This window comes from Delphinapterus leucas, chromosome 18, assembly GCF_059928025.1.
Source record: "Delphinapterus leucas isolate spDelLeu-1000000601 "Yukka" chromosome 18, BTC_Dleu_Yukka2, whole genome shotgun sequence".
NCBI lineage: Eukaryota > Metazoa > Chordata > Mammalia > Artiodactyla > Monodontidae > Delphinapterus > Delphinapterus leucas.
This window is the reverse complement of record NC_143146.1, coordinates 866850-882132: the sequence shown is the minus strand read 5'-3', so window position 1 is coordinate 882132 and position 15283 is coordinate 866850. Positions and strand designations below refer to the sequence as shown.

The window sequence follows — 15283 nt, the reverse complement described above, 5'->3', positions numbered from 1 at the left end:
AACTGAATTGACTGGGGGTCTTTTTTCACTTTTTCTACTGAAAGATATAAAAAAGTAAGAAGCAATACACTGGGCTGGTGCAGGTACTGGGAGAGGCACTCCCGCCCTCCACCGGGGTGGGGTGACGGGGCCGGGTCTGCAGCAGAACTGAAAAGGAACACAGCTTTCCCTCTGCAAGTCCAATCTATGCTGCAGATATATTCAGACAAGGACGCCGCTCTGGCTTTGCTGGTTACAGTATAAAAACTGCGAACGGCCCAGGTGTCCGCCAGTGCACACTGGTTAACAAGCACGCTGCCCACCAAGCGCGAGTGTGGGCGCAGCCCCACGTGCTGGCCGTGCTCGTGCTGACACAGGAAGCGTCTGCGAAACGTGGAGGGGAAAGGGCGGTGGGGTCATGGGTTCAGGGAGCTGCCACCTGTGTGGAAATAAGAGACTCCGAGTACATTCCTACGGGTCTGAGAATATTCTTAGAACCGGTGGCCGTGGCGAAAGGGCCCCTGACTGACCAGGAGGCAGGGCCGGATGCACCTTCTCTCCACCTGTGAAAGGTTTACACTTCATACCGTGCGAATTTCCTGCCTGTTCGAAAAGCCAACACGTACTCGCTTAGAAAAGGAAGTTCAGGGCAAAGGAGAGGACCTCAGGCAGGTGCCGTGGCTCCAAAGACAATGGAAATATAGCAAAGCCCCAAGACCCCAAACGCAGGGGCTTCGAGGAAGGAGACAGACTTACTTTGCACGCAGGTGATGAAATCTGTGTTCTTTTTGTATGGAGATCCATGTTTACTGATGCATTCTGCAAAACAGAGAGGGCAGGGCGTCACCTTCCGGCACGGGGCCAGCAGACGTGACACTCTGGAGGGAGACTAGTCACGCTGACACGGAACATGGAACACCGTCAGACGAGAAGACGTCTCCACCCATGGGCAGAGCTCTGTCTCCAAGGAGACTTGGGCCCCTGCAGCCTCCTGGTGGGGTTCTTTCTGTCGTACAGAAGGCTCTCCGGTGGCACTCAGGAAGCTTCTGACCGTGGTCAGAGGGCTGGCCTCCATTTCAACCTGACCCCCACTTGGAAACAGTACCCGTGGTTTGATGGTCAATCTCTTTGGCGAACTAGCCCCCTCCTCCTCTGTGCTGTCTGACCGCGTGCTCCACACGGAGGCCAGGGGTGGGAGGGACCATAGGCATCCGGATGATCTGAACTTGAGCTTGGGCATAATGGGTGTTGGTTGAGCCACTTCACTGGCCCTTTGGTGGGTCGCTGCTGCCCATCCACACCTCAGAGGATGTGGGCACAGGCAGTGGATAGCATTGGAGGTGGCCCGGGGGCCACTGTCGCCTTTGCCTCAGGATACAAAGCCACGCACCCGGGAGCAAGGCTGGCAGGGAGCCCGGGTGGGGCTTCTCAAGGCCAATCGCAGGTCCACTACGCTTGTTGCCAGATACACACCCACAGAAGGTACCTCTACGAGGCTATAAGGCCAATGGAAAATTTACCAAAATGCGCTTCACACAATTAAAGAGAAAAGCCCTGGAATACTTCTCTCTCATTATAAGTAGAGACATAAAAGAACCCTTAAAACAGTGTCGATTAAGGAACAGTTCGCAGGGGAACTTTCAGGTCTTCCTGAAAACACGGGACCGCCTTCGCCTTTTTCCTCTCGTTCTCCCCCAGTGTTCAGTGCGGCTTTCCAGGCCCCCCCGCCTCCACACACAGACATGACTGGCGCTCGGAGAGTGCCATGACTGCTCGACGGCCAAGGCTGTTAGCCTGCCTGTTCCTGTTGTCCAAGTTAAACAAAAGCATGTTTTAATGTTCTCAGCTTTAATTAATAACATGGTATCAACAACCAGAGTCCGCATAAGCCAAAGCTCTTTGGGGTCTTCAGTGATTTCACAAGGGCAGAGTCCTGAGACCAAACAGCCCGAGAACCACGAAAGCAATCATATTTCCAGTTAACGAGCTAAGCCTGGAATCAGAGTGGGGCAGAGGTCTGCAAACAATGGCATTGGCTGGAGGTGACACTAACGCGGTCACTACGGTATAAAAGACACAAACTAGGGCTTTGCCCCGTGAGCCCTGGAGAGCTCCCAGCTCACTGTGCATGGTCCTTCCGGGAACAACTTAAGCATGGTCCTTCCGGGAACAACTCGGTGATGAGGTGTGAGGCCCCAAACAAAAGGAGGAAATGAGTCCAACTTACCTAAGTACCTTGGATAAAAGTACTCCTGCGGAAAAAGAAAAAGAAAAGGGAGCGGTTAACCGGCAGAGTGCCCGGCGTCTGGGCACCACCCCCTGGCGGCTGGTCCACCAAACCTCACCCCTCTCCCCCAACAGGAAAGGCCAGGCCCGGGAGGCAGGTGCTTGAGGGAGGACGGCTGCCCAGAAAGCCATTTTCTGCCCTTGAGAGGGCTGGGGGAGGGGACGGAGGGAGGGGGCGTCCCTGGGGCCATGCAGCTTCTGCAGAGTGATGTCTGCACACTGAGACCAGACCTGCGGTAACCAGCAATGCTGTGCGGGAGAAGCATCTTTCAGGAAGACAGGAAACATGCCAAGAAAAAACCAAGCCTTGGACCCCGGTGGCCGAAGGGCCCCTCGGGAGATGGGAGGCCTCTGTAGGACTCCCAGCAGCTACTGTACTTGTAAAACAAACAGCTGGATGAGGGATGGAGGGTGTAGACGGGGAGTGCTTTTATCCATGACTGCAAATTAAGAGATGGGCGCTGGGCAGTGAATGTCAGGTGAGAAAACACCTGCCTGTGCCCATCCTGGCAGCAGCTCTGGGACCCCACACGCTCTGATGTCCCGCTCAGGGCTGATCGCTCAGGGCCGATCGCAGAGCAGTTTGGCCCTGTATCCTCTCCCTGACGGAACCAAGGGGCCGGATGCTGGGTGTCACCTGCTTGCTCGCGACCACCCTCCCAGGAGGGTCTTGCTAATCAGCCCCATTATCACAGATGAGTAAACTGAGGCTCCAGGCCGGCTGTGGAGTCTGACTGAGTCCCGTCCCAGGGAGGGCGGGGGCGCCGGACCCCACGGGGCCCGTGCTTCACGCCCGCCGGTCCCCCACCGCCTCACTTGTCCCCTCCGCTCGTGCTTGGCCGGGGCGTCCCGCGAAGACGCGTTCACATGTGCTTTTATAAAGTAGCGTTCTGGTAAAGATGCTTCTTGTAAAACTCAACTTCTTTAAAAGAAAAGTAAGGATCAGAGCAAGCTTGGGACTCATGCAACGCTTGCGAAGGTGACATTCATGCGAATGTGACAGAGGCAGGCAGGAGGCGACTGCCCTCCTCTGTGCTCCCAGGCCCCCGACAAGGCTGGCTGTGCTTCTTTCTCCTGCTTTCAGTCCCACACCGGCTGGTGCTGGGGACGGAGAGACAGACAAGTCTGGGGCCCTGTGACGAGAGCTCTCAGGGTCCCGGGGGTTGTGGCATCTTTCGGGGTTAGAGGGAGAACAGAGGCCACTGGGCTTTGCAAAGGGAAGGAATTTGGTTCTGAAATAGAAGATTCAGGATGGACGCAGGAAGCGCCCGCTCAGGCTTGGGAAGCCAAGGGTTGGACTAGGGTTGGACATGATGAAGAACTGCGGGGCAAGTACCCGATCACACACACGTTTACACACTGCAGCTTTCCGGAAAGGCAGATTTTATTCTTCAAAGTCGTGACTAGTTGATAGTAACGTGTAATATGTTTTAATACTGAGCCCTACTGTTGTGAAAAGTCAGGCTCCTCAGCCCTCCATGCCGCCCTGCTTCCCGCAGGTCTGTACCTGGGAACGTGTGGCCCGAAGCTCCTTCAAGGAGCTGCGCCCAAGGGCAGCTGGGTCCACCTGGGTCTACAGTGAGGCTGCATGTGCTCTGGAGCTACAGGAAAAACTTCCCTGTGAGCCACCTCCTCTGCCTCTGCTACTTGTGATCTGCCCCCCGAACAGGAAAGGAGAGCAAATCTGCTTTACCCCTGAGCTCCTCAGAGGCCGGCCACGTCCCTGCGGGGACCAGGTGAGGCACGAGAATCCAGCCCTGATGCTGTCCCACTGTTCACCCGATGGCCGCACTTCCCGGCCCTGCGCATAGATGGGCCAGGGGACACCCGCTCCCGGCTCTGCTGACCAGCGTGGACGTTACCTTGCAGACACACCAGTGTCGGTGGTGCATGAATCTTTTTGTCGTGGAATGTCTGGGACTTTTACCTGGATTACACAACATGACCGGAGTCACACATCACACTACCACAATGTGGTTACTTCTCAAACAGTAAACTGAGAATTTATTACTTCCTTTAATACATAACAGCGCTAAGTTGTTTCCAAAAATCTCTACTCTGACAAACTAGGCTGGGACTTGGCTGTCAGGACAACTTTGCTTACTGACATGAAACGTGTAAAGGTGTTTTCCCTGGGGAACAGTCGGGAGGGTTGACCAATCCTTTGGCCACAGCCTTGCTAGCAAATCTGTCTTCTGGCAGGAGACCGTCAAGGTCACGGCAGCCTGAACTGCCCTTGCCGAGGCTTCGGCTTCCTAAGAGCGAGAAGCTCACAGCGGCCCCTGAAGACGCCCTCCTGCAGGTGGGTGCCCAGGCTCCATTGGTCCCGCCTGGGGACCCGGAAGGGCTCCTAACCCCTGGGGCTGGCGTTCCACGGCTCCCCACGTGTTCTCCTAGCACGGTTCATACAAAACCCTTTTTTCCTTCCTTTCTCCCAAATTCAGCTAAGATTCTCCAAACCAGGTGCAAAAGACTCCACAAGACGGAAGGAAACACAGACACCACTTCTCAGAACATGGACCTCTGGGATCCCCCAGGCCCTGCTCCACCCAGAGAACCCAGGGCGGACCCTTCAAGGGGGGGCAGTCCCCAGAGACACCCCGCGAGGGCACTGGGTCCTCTCCTTCCTCAGACGCTGAAGCGCACGTTGCAGGGAGGTCCTGGAACAAAGTCCTGGGTATGACCGCCCAGTGGCAGGGGTGACGCTGGGATCAGCCCTGGCCCTGACCCTGAGGCCCTGCTGCAGCTCTGCACGTCTGTGTGTGTGGTTCCCTCGGCTGCACGTACACCCTCCATCCCCATGGCTGTCCCCTCCCACCCAACCTGCACGCATGTGACAGGGACAGCGGCCTGAGCGGGGGGGGGGGGGGCCAGTTCTCCGGGTCCTCTTCACATCAGTTTTAGGATGATACGCGCTGCTCCGGATGCTCAGGGCCCTCGTACGGGCAGCAGCGGCTCTCGGGGGCATGGAGACCCTGGTCCCCTTACCACCGGCCCCTCCCTGCAACCTGCACCTGCCCACGGCACATCCCTCTGCACGTGCTTCCCACCTGCTCTGGGCACCCGCTGCACCCCAGCTGCTGGCGGAGCACGTGCACACAGGCCCTGGGCACCCCCGCACCCCGCCAGGGTCAGCAGGGCCGCAAGGCAGGGGGTGGCAGCCTGCGCTCACCACTCAGCTGTGGGCTGACAGGCTCAGGGGGCTGGGCGACTGCCGAGGCCCAGTGTGCGGCAAGAACCAGGGCAGCAGAGGGGGCCTGGTCCCTCCAAGCACAGGTTGTATGAGTGCAGCTAAAAAGACCCACGTGAGAGGCGTGTTGTGCAAAAACTCTGTGACGTGGCTAAGTACAGTGTCTCCGGCCAGGCATGAACATACTCTTGGAAATGAACCTCGTAAAACAGGTTTGCTTCCAAACACCTCCCCCCACAGCAGAGATCTGCAGTTGCCATCCAGCATCCGCAATCCTCCCTTCAGCCTCAGTAACGGAACTCTGGATTTAGTTAGAGCTGCAATGCACCCAGCTACAGGACTGCACTTCCCAGCCTCCCTTGCAACTAGGGGTGGGCATGTGACTAAATTCTGGCCAATGGGATACACACAGAGAGTGAAACTGAGTAAAGAGAGTGGAGTACTTTGGTTCTCTGGCCTCCTGGCTGGAATGTAGATGTGTTGGCTGGTACTCCAGCAACTTGCCCAGTGTATGAGGAGGCCTGGCAGACAAAGGCCATGCACCAGTACAGTGGAGCACAAATAGGTCATGGAGGCCCCTGGGCCCCCACGACTGAGCAGCCCCGGGCAGCCTGCCTCCCACCTTTTACATGAGAGATAAATAAAACTGTCTTGTTTAAACCACTGTTGCTTGCAGTTTCCAAATTTATGAGGCAAAAATCCCAGGCTAGCTGAATTCGAAAAGTGAGTGCAATTTTCACATTTGTAATGACCTGCAAAGTAAAGTTATAAATCTACCGTGAGTCAAGATTTCATGAGTCAGTGAGAATGTTTTGGGAAGTAACCAATGCAAAGGCACTGATAAATCAGGGTTTAGGCCAGTTAACAACGATAGAAGAGAAAGTTCGCAAGTATCACAGACTGACTGCTTCAAGACAGAATAACCTGATTACCTAGGATTAGCAAAGGCTCGTGGGACTGTGGGTGAAGCTGTCAAACGCTTTTTGCAAAAATGTCTCCATTTATGGTAAGGAGAAAGTAGGCTTTCTAAAAATCATCATTATTTCGAAAAAATATGCCCTGCCTCTCCCCAAAATCTTACTTCAATCTTTCTTTGTTCTGAAAATTTAGTGCCTAATTACATTTATAATACAATTTTGTAAAGCATGAAATGGAATAAATTTGTTTTTATAATTTACGGTTTCATTCCTCAAGATTGATCGGTACCCTCACTGTGTAATCTGATCAGTCTTCAGTGGCTCACTCGAAGTGGCCCTTCTTCCCGTCTAATGTGCTCTCCTGGCAGAGGCTTCTTGGGGCTGCTGGGCTCTCACCTTCACAGCACTGGCTGGTCATCCACAGCTTTGCCCGGAAACCCCTTTGTTCTCAAGGCCAAATGCAGCAATGCTGCTCACTTGAGTGGCTGGGGTGCTCACAGGCAGGAGAGGAAACAACTAAGCCACACTGGATACTACTAAACCTCACCGGGTACTAAGCCTCACCAGGTGCTAAGCCTTCCCTGCCAGGCCTGCCACGTTCTCTCTGGGAAATGTGATTCACGAAGGTGAACCAGCAAAACTTTATTCAAACCATGGCTATGCTGCACTGAGGGATTTCTAAGCACCAGACCCCATGCTAAGTCCTTCCCACACCCTTGTGGTGGCACAACAATGACCCCAAAGACGTCCAGGTCCACCTCCCGGCAGCTGTGAATATGGTGGGCTCCACAGCGAAGGTCAGTGAGGTTGCTGATCGGCTGACCTTGGGAGGAGATGATTCCCCTGGGCCATCGGGGGCTCAGGGGACCACAGGGTGTGCAAACAAGGAACAGCAAAGGCAGCAACAGATCCAGAAATGGCAACGTAGAAAGAACGCTGACCTGCCGGCCAGGAGGATGGAGGAGGGGCCCAAGCCAGGGATGCGGCGCCTGCAGAAGCTGGAATAGGCAGGCGTGGGTTCCCTACTGGGGCCTCCAGAAGGAAGCGGCCCCAAGAGACGCATTTCAGACTCTGGCCTCCGGAAGGGTAAGCTTGTGCTGAAGTGTCACAGCAGTGAGGAAACGACACATCTTCCCTGGAGTCAGGCAGGGACGCTCCTGTCCCTGCTGACCTGTCCCTGCCGACACGTGGCAGCTGGCCTTGTGGAGCTCAGGCAGCGCGGGACCAGGCGGAGGGACAACGCTGTCTGCCTCCCGCCCACAAAGCCACGCCCACCAGCCCCTAGCGGGATGCCAGCCCCTAGCGGGATGCCAGCCCCTAGCGGGATGCCAGCCCCTAGCAGGGCGCCAGCGAGTAGAGTGTGTCCCCCAGGAGCTTGTGGAGCAAAGGGCCAGAGCGGGAAGCAGGGGGCTCTGGGCAGGGACGCGGCCCTCGTGGTCTCCAGCGCCAGGAGGGGGCTCGCTGGGCAGCCTGGCTGGGGGCTCAGGCGTCATCCCAAAGCCACAGGGAGAGACCGTACGCGGCTGCCTGGCAGTGTGAATGGGGACCGAGGCCCAGCAGGTGGGACGGAACGTCGGCCTGTCCTGGGAGGGCCCCGAGGAGGCAGAAGTGGTAGCACCAGAGATGCTCCATGGAGGCCGCAGGACGTGTGCTGCGGGTGGGGGGTGGGGAGCGGGGGGCCGCAGGCTTTGTCCAGAGGCTGAGAGGCCGCAGCAGCACCGACAGGAGAGCGGAAGGAGGTGAGACGCCAGAGAGAGTGAGTAGGAGGGAAGAGGAAAGTGGACATCGCCCGGGGATCAGGGAGGAGCTGGCGACCACCCGTCCCTTCGCAGGGACCCACACAGGCTGGGCTGCAGAGGACTCGTGCTGCGGGTGAGATGGGCAGGCGAGGGTGGCATGGTCAGGTCAGAAACGCAATGTTATGCTTCCCTGTTTACGTGAATTCAGGAAAAACAAAATGATGTATTTTCCCATCATGCAAAACCCCCAAATAAAATGCTGGACAGAGTACAGGGTGACAAGTTATCAGGGCAAACAGCGCAGCCCCAACACAGCCTTTGTGCAAAGGTAGTGTGTCCAGGAGGCCCTGAGAGCGGGCTGTGCAGACGGGACCCAGGCTCGCCCTGGAGGCCGCAGACACCTGGGCTCAGGGGTCAGCCCTGAGTTCCCCCTGGTCCTCCCGCTAATGACCTGACTCCCTTGAGTCTGTCGATTCCCGGGCCGCAGCTCAGGGGCGCCTCCACGGGGTGGCTCAGGCTCTCGCCCGAAGCAGCATTCTGCGGTCCCATGACAGACTCTGTGAGCGCACAGCTGCAGCCTGTTCCTGGCCTCTGGCAGGGGATGGAGGGGCACCTCGGCACCTTCGGGTCCCTGCTGAACCACGGCCCCGCACACGTGGGCGTTCAATTGTGAGCAGCACAAGACGGGCTGGTGTGAACGAGGAGAGACTCAGAGGATGCTTGTGGTGGGTGCAGACCTGGCTCAGGGGTCAGGGGTCAGGGGTCAGGGTTTGCCACACCCCACGGGAGAAGGCGCCCTGCCCCCGACAACTGCCAACAGCCACCTCCTAACACGCTTTCCATTTCAACCTGAAGCATCGCACTAAAGAAACGTGTGTCCAAACCACAGAGGCCCCTGGGGGCTGTACCTGTGGCCTCCAGTCATGCCACGTGCTGGGCAGGCGGCCCCAGCTTGGCCTCCGGCCCCGTGGCTGCAGCAGTGACCTTCCCGGACGCCCTGGGAGCTGGTCCAGCCCAGCTGTGGGATTTCCACAGGGAACAGCATTCCCAGAAGAGGTCCTCAGAGAACTGGGTTTAGATGGCAGGGTTTGGGGACAGATGTGGAAAGAATGTATTTTATTATCATGGACACTAACTGGAAGGAGACAAATTTCACCTAGAATTTTGGAAGAAAAACAAAAAGTCCAAGAAAATAACAAGTGTGATGGTAACACATCACTACCTCCTTTGAAGGACGTGTTTTTAATTGGTGCGAAGTGCCTTTCTCAGAGGCAGATAAAGAACTCCGTCCACTTCCAACACCTCCTTAAAACTGACTTTAAAACTTAATAAACTGCACTCTCTCAGGGTCAAAATTTACAGGTGTACACGCACCAGGATCGCAACGAAATCACTGGACTAAAATAACCACCGAAGGGGCAGAGTGTTCCCAACGTCAAATATTAACCCTCAAACCACAGCCAAGTCTGCATCACAGAAGCAGCAGCACGAAGACGCCAGACACCTGCCAGTGCAGCCAGGGCAAAGTAACAGCCTGGCCGGGTTCGCAACGTCCCGGCCCAGCACCTCAGAACCTCGAGAAACAGGCCGGAAGCATCAGCTTCTTGAAGGCCGCGCTCTTCCTGAGTCCCGTAAGCAGACCTGCGGTGACTTTCAAAACGTCTTTAATTGGTTTTCCAGACGTTAAGCCCGCAGGCTGGGACGAGGTGTCTTTTAGGGGGCTGCCCTGTCATTACACTGCAGGGCCAGCTCCGGGCTGGGCAGACCGCCGGGACTAAAACAAGCACGTCTGTAGGCACAGGGGCAGCAAAGGGGGTCCAGACAGAGCCTGTCTCTCCCTCAAGGCCACCCGGGGGGCGGCAGGCCCCGCGCTGGGGGCCTGAATGCGGGCCCGTCTAACCAGCCGTCCGCAGGCCTCTGAGCCGTGCCGAGCCAGCTCTGGAGAAAACGTTACGACTCAGAGACCCTGCCCTGCCCTGCCAGCTTCCTTGGGCCTCCAGGGGAGGAAGCCCTGGAGGGACGGGGCCCAGTGGGGAGGCCTGGGCAGCCCCGGGGCAAGGGGCCGCCCAGGCGGACAGGAGCTGGGGCTGGATCTGCACAGGGAGGGCACCTGGTCACACTCCTCGACGGACCCCGGTGTGACACGGAGGAGCGGGGCGTGTGGAAGTGCGTGTCTGAGCGTCCAAGTGAGTGTTAGGGGCTGCTGTCCAGGCGTGGGGGGCAGGGGGCCCGAGGCTGTCCTGGAGGTCACTGGGGGTGACGAGGGCCCCCTCACCCCTCCTGCTGGGCCCCCTGAGACCCCTTAGGCCACCCCAACAGGGGAGACTTGAGGGAGGGGCTTCCACCTCCCTCAGGGGTGCCCCTCCCCAAGCTGTCCCCAGAGACTCTGGGGTCTCAGGAAGACAGGTGTCCCTGGAGGGCAGACGCAGTTCAAGACAAGGCGGCAGCCCTGCAGGGCTCTGAAACTGACTGCACCCCGAAAACCCTCCTGGGTAGGGAAGTATCACCACCACTGGGCCCCCATGTCTGAGAGAGCGGGGGTGGGGTGGGGGGAGAGAGACAGAGACAGACAGAGAGACAAATAGACACCACCAGACAGAGACAGAGAGAGACAAGGGGTGCGGGGTGAACGTGCGAGGTCCGAGGTCAGGCTTGGGCTGCACTGGAGGCAGAGGGGCCTGTGGGTGGGATGCCGGCTGAGCTGCAAACACTGTGAATACTGTTGTTTGCATCTCAAACTAACCAAGGTGATGGCGTCAAGGCCCAGGACCTGGAATTCCTCCCGACCTGCAGGCCTCGGGCGGCACTGGTGCTGGGAGGTGGTGAACCATGCGGGGCCGCAGGTCGGGCTGGGTAAGTCTTTCGTCCAGAATCCTTTCTGGAGGCCACGGGCAATGGTATCGGTGTCTGGAACCCACTGGCCTTAAAGGACTTAAGCGGGAAGGTGACTGCTGGGCTGGCCCGGTGAGCTTCTGGGAGAGCTCTGGAGACCCAGCAGGGGTGCCTGGGGACCTGGCACCCAGAGTCCTCTGGACAAGAGGCCAGAACGAGGGAAATGCCAGGAAGAGAGGGTAACAATGCGAAAGGAAAACGAGATAAGGATGGAATCTAATCACCGGCTCTGGGGGGAGGGCAGGGCGGGGACACACCCCCCGCGGCCCCAAAGAATGTGGAGGAGACCCTGGTCAGCAGGAGGGAAGCAGGCGACACCTGCATCAGGAAGGCCCCCAGGCTCCCTTAACCCCAGGAATCGGGAAGGTGCCCACAGCTACCTGCTCAAAGGAGAGCTCTATCCGTCAGGCGCCTCCATCCCCAAAGAGGAAGACGGCCCTGGCCCAGGGTGGAACAACCCGCCCTGGCAGGAAGAGCCTAGAACACACCCAGCACAGAGGGCACAGCCTCCGGATTCCAGGAGCGGCTTGTCGCCCAGAGGGCCAGCTCCAGGTGCCCCAGCCCCCAGCTCAGGGGGCAGGGCGTCCTCCCCCACCCCCCTCACCGGCCCCCAGAGCCCCAGGAACTGAACAGGAAAGACAGTGCGGCCTCCCCTGCTCCAACAGGTGTGTGTGGCTGCAACGGCCAGACACACAGAGGACAGGCCAGCCCCAGAGGTGACCCTGGCAGGTAAGGACTGGCTTCTCCTACAAGCACCCCCCGAGCAGGCGAGCGGATCACAGCCCAGTGGATGCTGATTCCGCAGCCTCTCCTGTCTCACATCAGGACGCTGGCGGGAGGTCCCGTGACGGTCACAGAACCAGGTCCTGGTGACTTTTTGAACTAAGGTCAGGGCGCTCATCCTGGGTCACCCCCGCAAACACTCACAGGGAACAACATTTGAAGGCGAGGAATTGATGTTTCTCAAGAGAGCCCCAAACTGTGTGGGGCAGGGGGACCCACTGGTAATGTCATAGGACGGCCTCATTCAAAAGCACTGTTTCTCCAAAGGTGTATTAGCAGTGAGCTGTGTTTGGAGGGTTTCCCAGGGATCCCAGGTCTCTGGAATCTGGGACCTCCCCAAAGTGAGGGAAAGGATGGCGTGGACACCTGGAGGGGCAGCTGGTCGACCAGAGCGGGGCCGGACATGCAGGAGCCCCTCATCACCAACCTCAACCCACGACCCTAGCTGGGCTCCTCCCAGCCTTCCACAGCACCTCCTGAGGAAAAGGACAACAAACCAAGGGCCAGATCCAGACAGAGAGCAAGCAGCCTGCACAGCGGTCTACACAGGATGCAAGGTGCGGGTTGAGATGAGGGGTTTTTGCACTGACTGCAAGGGAAGGCACAAAAGGGGCCGGTCCACCCTGGGAAGCTGGTAAATAAAGGGAAAGATGGGATTATGATTTGGGGGTGGGGGTCAGAAAGGAGGATAGAAGTCTGGAAAATTACAGATGGCTTTGATATGAAAGGAGTTCACAAATTCCCCACGGGGTAGACGGGGTGGATGTGAGAGAGGACGCCCCCAGCGTCACAGCAACTCCACCTCGGCAGGGAGGGAAGTCAGGACGCTGAGGGAAGTACAAAGTCCCTGCACAGAAATGGCGGCGTCTCATTAAAGTCATGGGCTGTGAGCACGGCTTCCTTGTCTCGTCTTCATTTCATCCATTGTAGACAGAGTTATAATTAAAACATAAGTCACGGGGCGGGGGGGGATGGCTCTGGGAAGGGCGGCGCAGAGATCAGTGAGCAGTGTGCCCAGGCCCAAGGCCTTTCCATCCTGGAAAGCAGGGACGGGGGCAGGGCAGGGGCAGGCCGGCGTGGGTGGTGGCCTTGTTGCCCTCAAGTCTAGTCACCCGCAAGCCCGTCCCACACTCTGTACAAGCCAGCGCTCCAGGCTGGGCCTGGGGCTGGCGGGACTGCAGCCGGCACACAATCCCGCAGCAGGGCAGGGACACAGCCCACCGCGGGACCTTCAGAGCTCCTCCGCAGGTGCCATGCCAGCTCCTCTGGGCCACCAGGACTCACCATCAAAGAAACTGGCAAAACAAACCGCGTTGCTGCAGACACTGAGGACAGAGTCACGGCAGAAGCGCCTGTCACGGCTCAGCCACCGCCGCCGCGCCCTGGGCCAGAGGGAAGGTGGGCACAGCTGGGCCATCCCTGTAAAGCTTGTTTCGGAAAGGGGACTGAAGGGATGGTCAAACCAACCGGTCAGAAACGGGAGTCAAAGTAAAAGCCCACGGGCCTCACAGCCATTTGTTTATTACACTAGACATTTATTTCATCCCAGAAGAATCCTTTAAAAGAAAAATTCCCGTAGAACCAAAACCAGCTGTGAAATCACCCTGACCTCTCGGTGTGAAGCGACGCAGTGTAAGCCCACCCCATCTCCATCAGTCCTACTTCCCAAAAACAGGCGCACGCCAGGTCCCCCAGGGCACCGCCACCACCTCTCCCCTCCCCGAAGATGGCACAGCTCCTGCGCTGGCGCGGAGGCCACACCGGGGCTGCTCCCTGCGGTCGGGTGCCCAGCCACCCCGCGTTCTCCGAGGACATTATTAATAGAAATCTGTCCTGAGCCAGCCCGTCGGGCTCCTGAAGTCACCAGCTGCTTCGGCGAGTGCACCTTTCCGCAGGGGCTGCGCACCGGCGGTGGGACCTGGGCCCGTCCCTGCTGTCCACTCGGACCGCCCCCGACCCTCCACGGTACGTGTTCCAGCTCTACTCCCGTCCTCCTGCCGCGGGAGCCGCTGCTGCCAGCAATTCCAGCCCTCACGCCTTTGAAGCTAATGCTCCATCCCTCCTGATGCGGATCAGGGCTCTGTGAGCAGCTCCCCCCCCCCCTCCAGTCTAGCTAAGGGGGCGGGGAGGTAGGAAACATCTTCTTTTTAAACCATTTATTTCTTTTACATTTTAAAACGGACCCTGCGGCATCCCGGTTGAGCTGTCATATCACTGCACGGTTCTTTCAAAGCGGCTGCTTTCACAGGCTTGCCGAGGGAAGAGGACTGCAGGGCGTCCGCAGGACCTCCCGCCGACATCCGCCACCCCCCTCCAGCTAAGGCGGCACCTGGCGTCACCAGCAGAACTGGGCCTCGGAAGGAGGAGTCTTGAGGGTGGGCCCGGGTCCCGGCGCCTAAGACCCTGCCCTTCCGCCGTGCCGACCGCCCCCCTAATAAGGGTCTGGATGTGCCCTGCAGCCGAAGGACTTGCCGCAGACGCCGGGGCTCCCAGCCGTGCGCGCACGGACGGTGTCCCCGGAAATGCGGCGCCGCAGGGACGGCGCTCGAGGGGACCCGGCTGCCCTGCTCCACCCCTTGGTCCCAGGCGCCGGGCGCACACCTCCCCCGCCCGCGCGCTCACCGTCTCGGGGTCGTTCTCGAACACTTCCCGGGCCTCCTCCTGGCTGCACAGCTCCTCGATGCACTCCCTCTCCAGGTGGCCCTGCTTGGCCTCCTCGAAGACCTGGTAGGCGCGGCGCTGCCTGGGCCTCAGGAACTGCGCCGCCTCGCGCGCCCGCAGGATCACGGCTTCCCGGGCGCGGGCGGGAGAGAGCGGGGACACGCCGTCAGCGCGGCGGGGCCAGGGCGCACGGGGTCGGCGCGCACGGGGCCGGGTCTGGGCGCGGGCACCGGGGCTCCCCTCGCCCCCGGGGTGGCGGGATGTTGGGACGGGTCCCCCGGCCCAGCCCGCGCCGCGGCCCCGCGCGGTACTCACTGTGCGCGGACTCGGAGGCCAGCAGCAGCAGCAGCAGCGCAGTGCCCAGGGTGGCGGCGGGCCCGGGCGGCATGGCGGGCGGGGACGGGGACGACGGCCGGGACTGAGACCGGGGCCGGCAGCCGGGCGCGCGCGGTCAGAGCGCCCGCGGGGCCGTGGCGAGGCGCGGGCGCCGCGGGGCGATGGCTCCGGTCATCCCGTGCGGGCGGCTCTGAAGGTCACATCCCGGCGGCTGCACCGCGGCGCTCGCGCGGGGCTGGGCGGGGGCGGCGGCGGGGGCGGGGCGCGCGGGCAGGACCGGCCTCCGGGCCGCGCGGTGCGGGCGGGGCGCGCGGGCCGGGCCGAGCCGGTTTTCTCCGGGAAGATCAAAGCCCGGAGGGGAAGCGGGTCGTCGGGACGAGGGAGGGGACCCGCCCCGCCGCCGCCGCCGCCGCCGCCGCCCTTGTGCAGGAGCCTCTCCCCAGTCAGTGGTTAAGTGTCTGTAATCGGGATGTAGACGCGACGAAGTCACACGGGTCCAA

General features: G+C 59.4%; 1 protein-coding gene across 1 annotated transcript in view; it reads right to left on the bottom strand.

Annotated features, from left to right (window-relative positions):
• GAS6 (growth arrest specific 6) overlaps positions 1–15023 on the bottom strand; it is a 32806-nt gene extending 17783 nt beyond the window's left edge. The window contains exons 1-4 of the mRNA XM_022576684.2: positions 14763–15023; positions 14409–14575; positions 2207–2231; positions 736–798 (exon numbers count right to left, since the gene is read on the bottom strand). Coding sequence (XP_022432392.2) covers positions 736–798; positions 2207–2231; positions 14409–14575; positions 14763–14835 — 328 coding nt within the window. The 5' untranslated portion in view covers positions 14836–15023. The remainder of the gene's footprint in view (positions 1–735; positions 799–2206; positions 2232–14408; positions 14576–14762) is intronic.
• Positions 15024–15283: the final 260 nt, after the last annotated feature.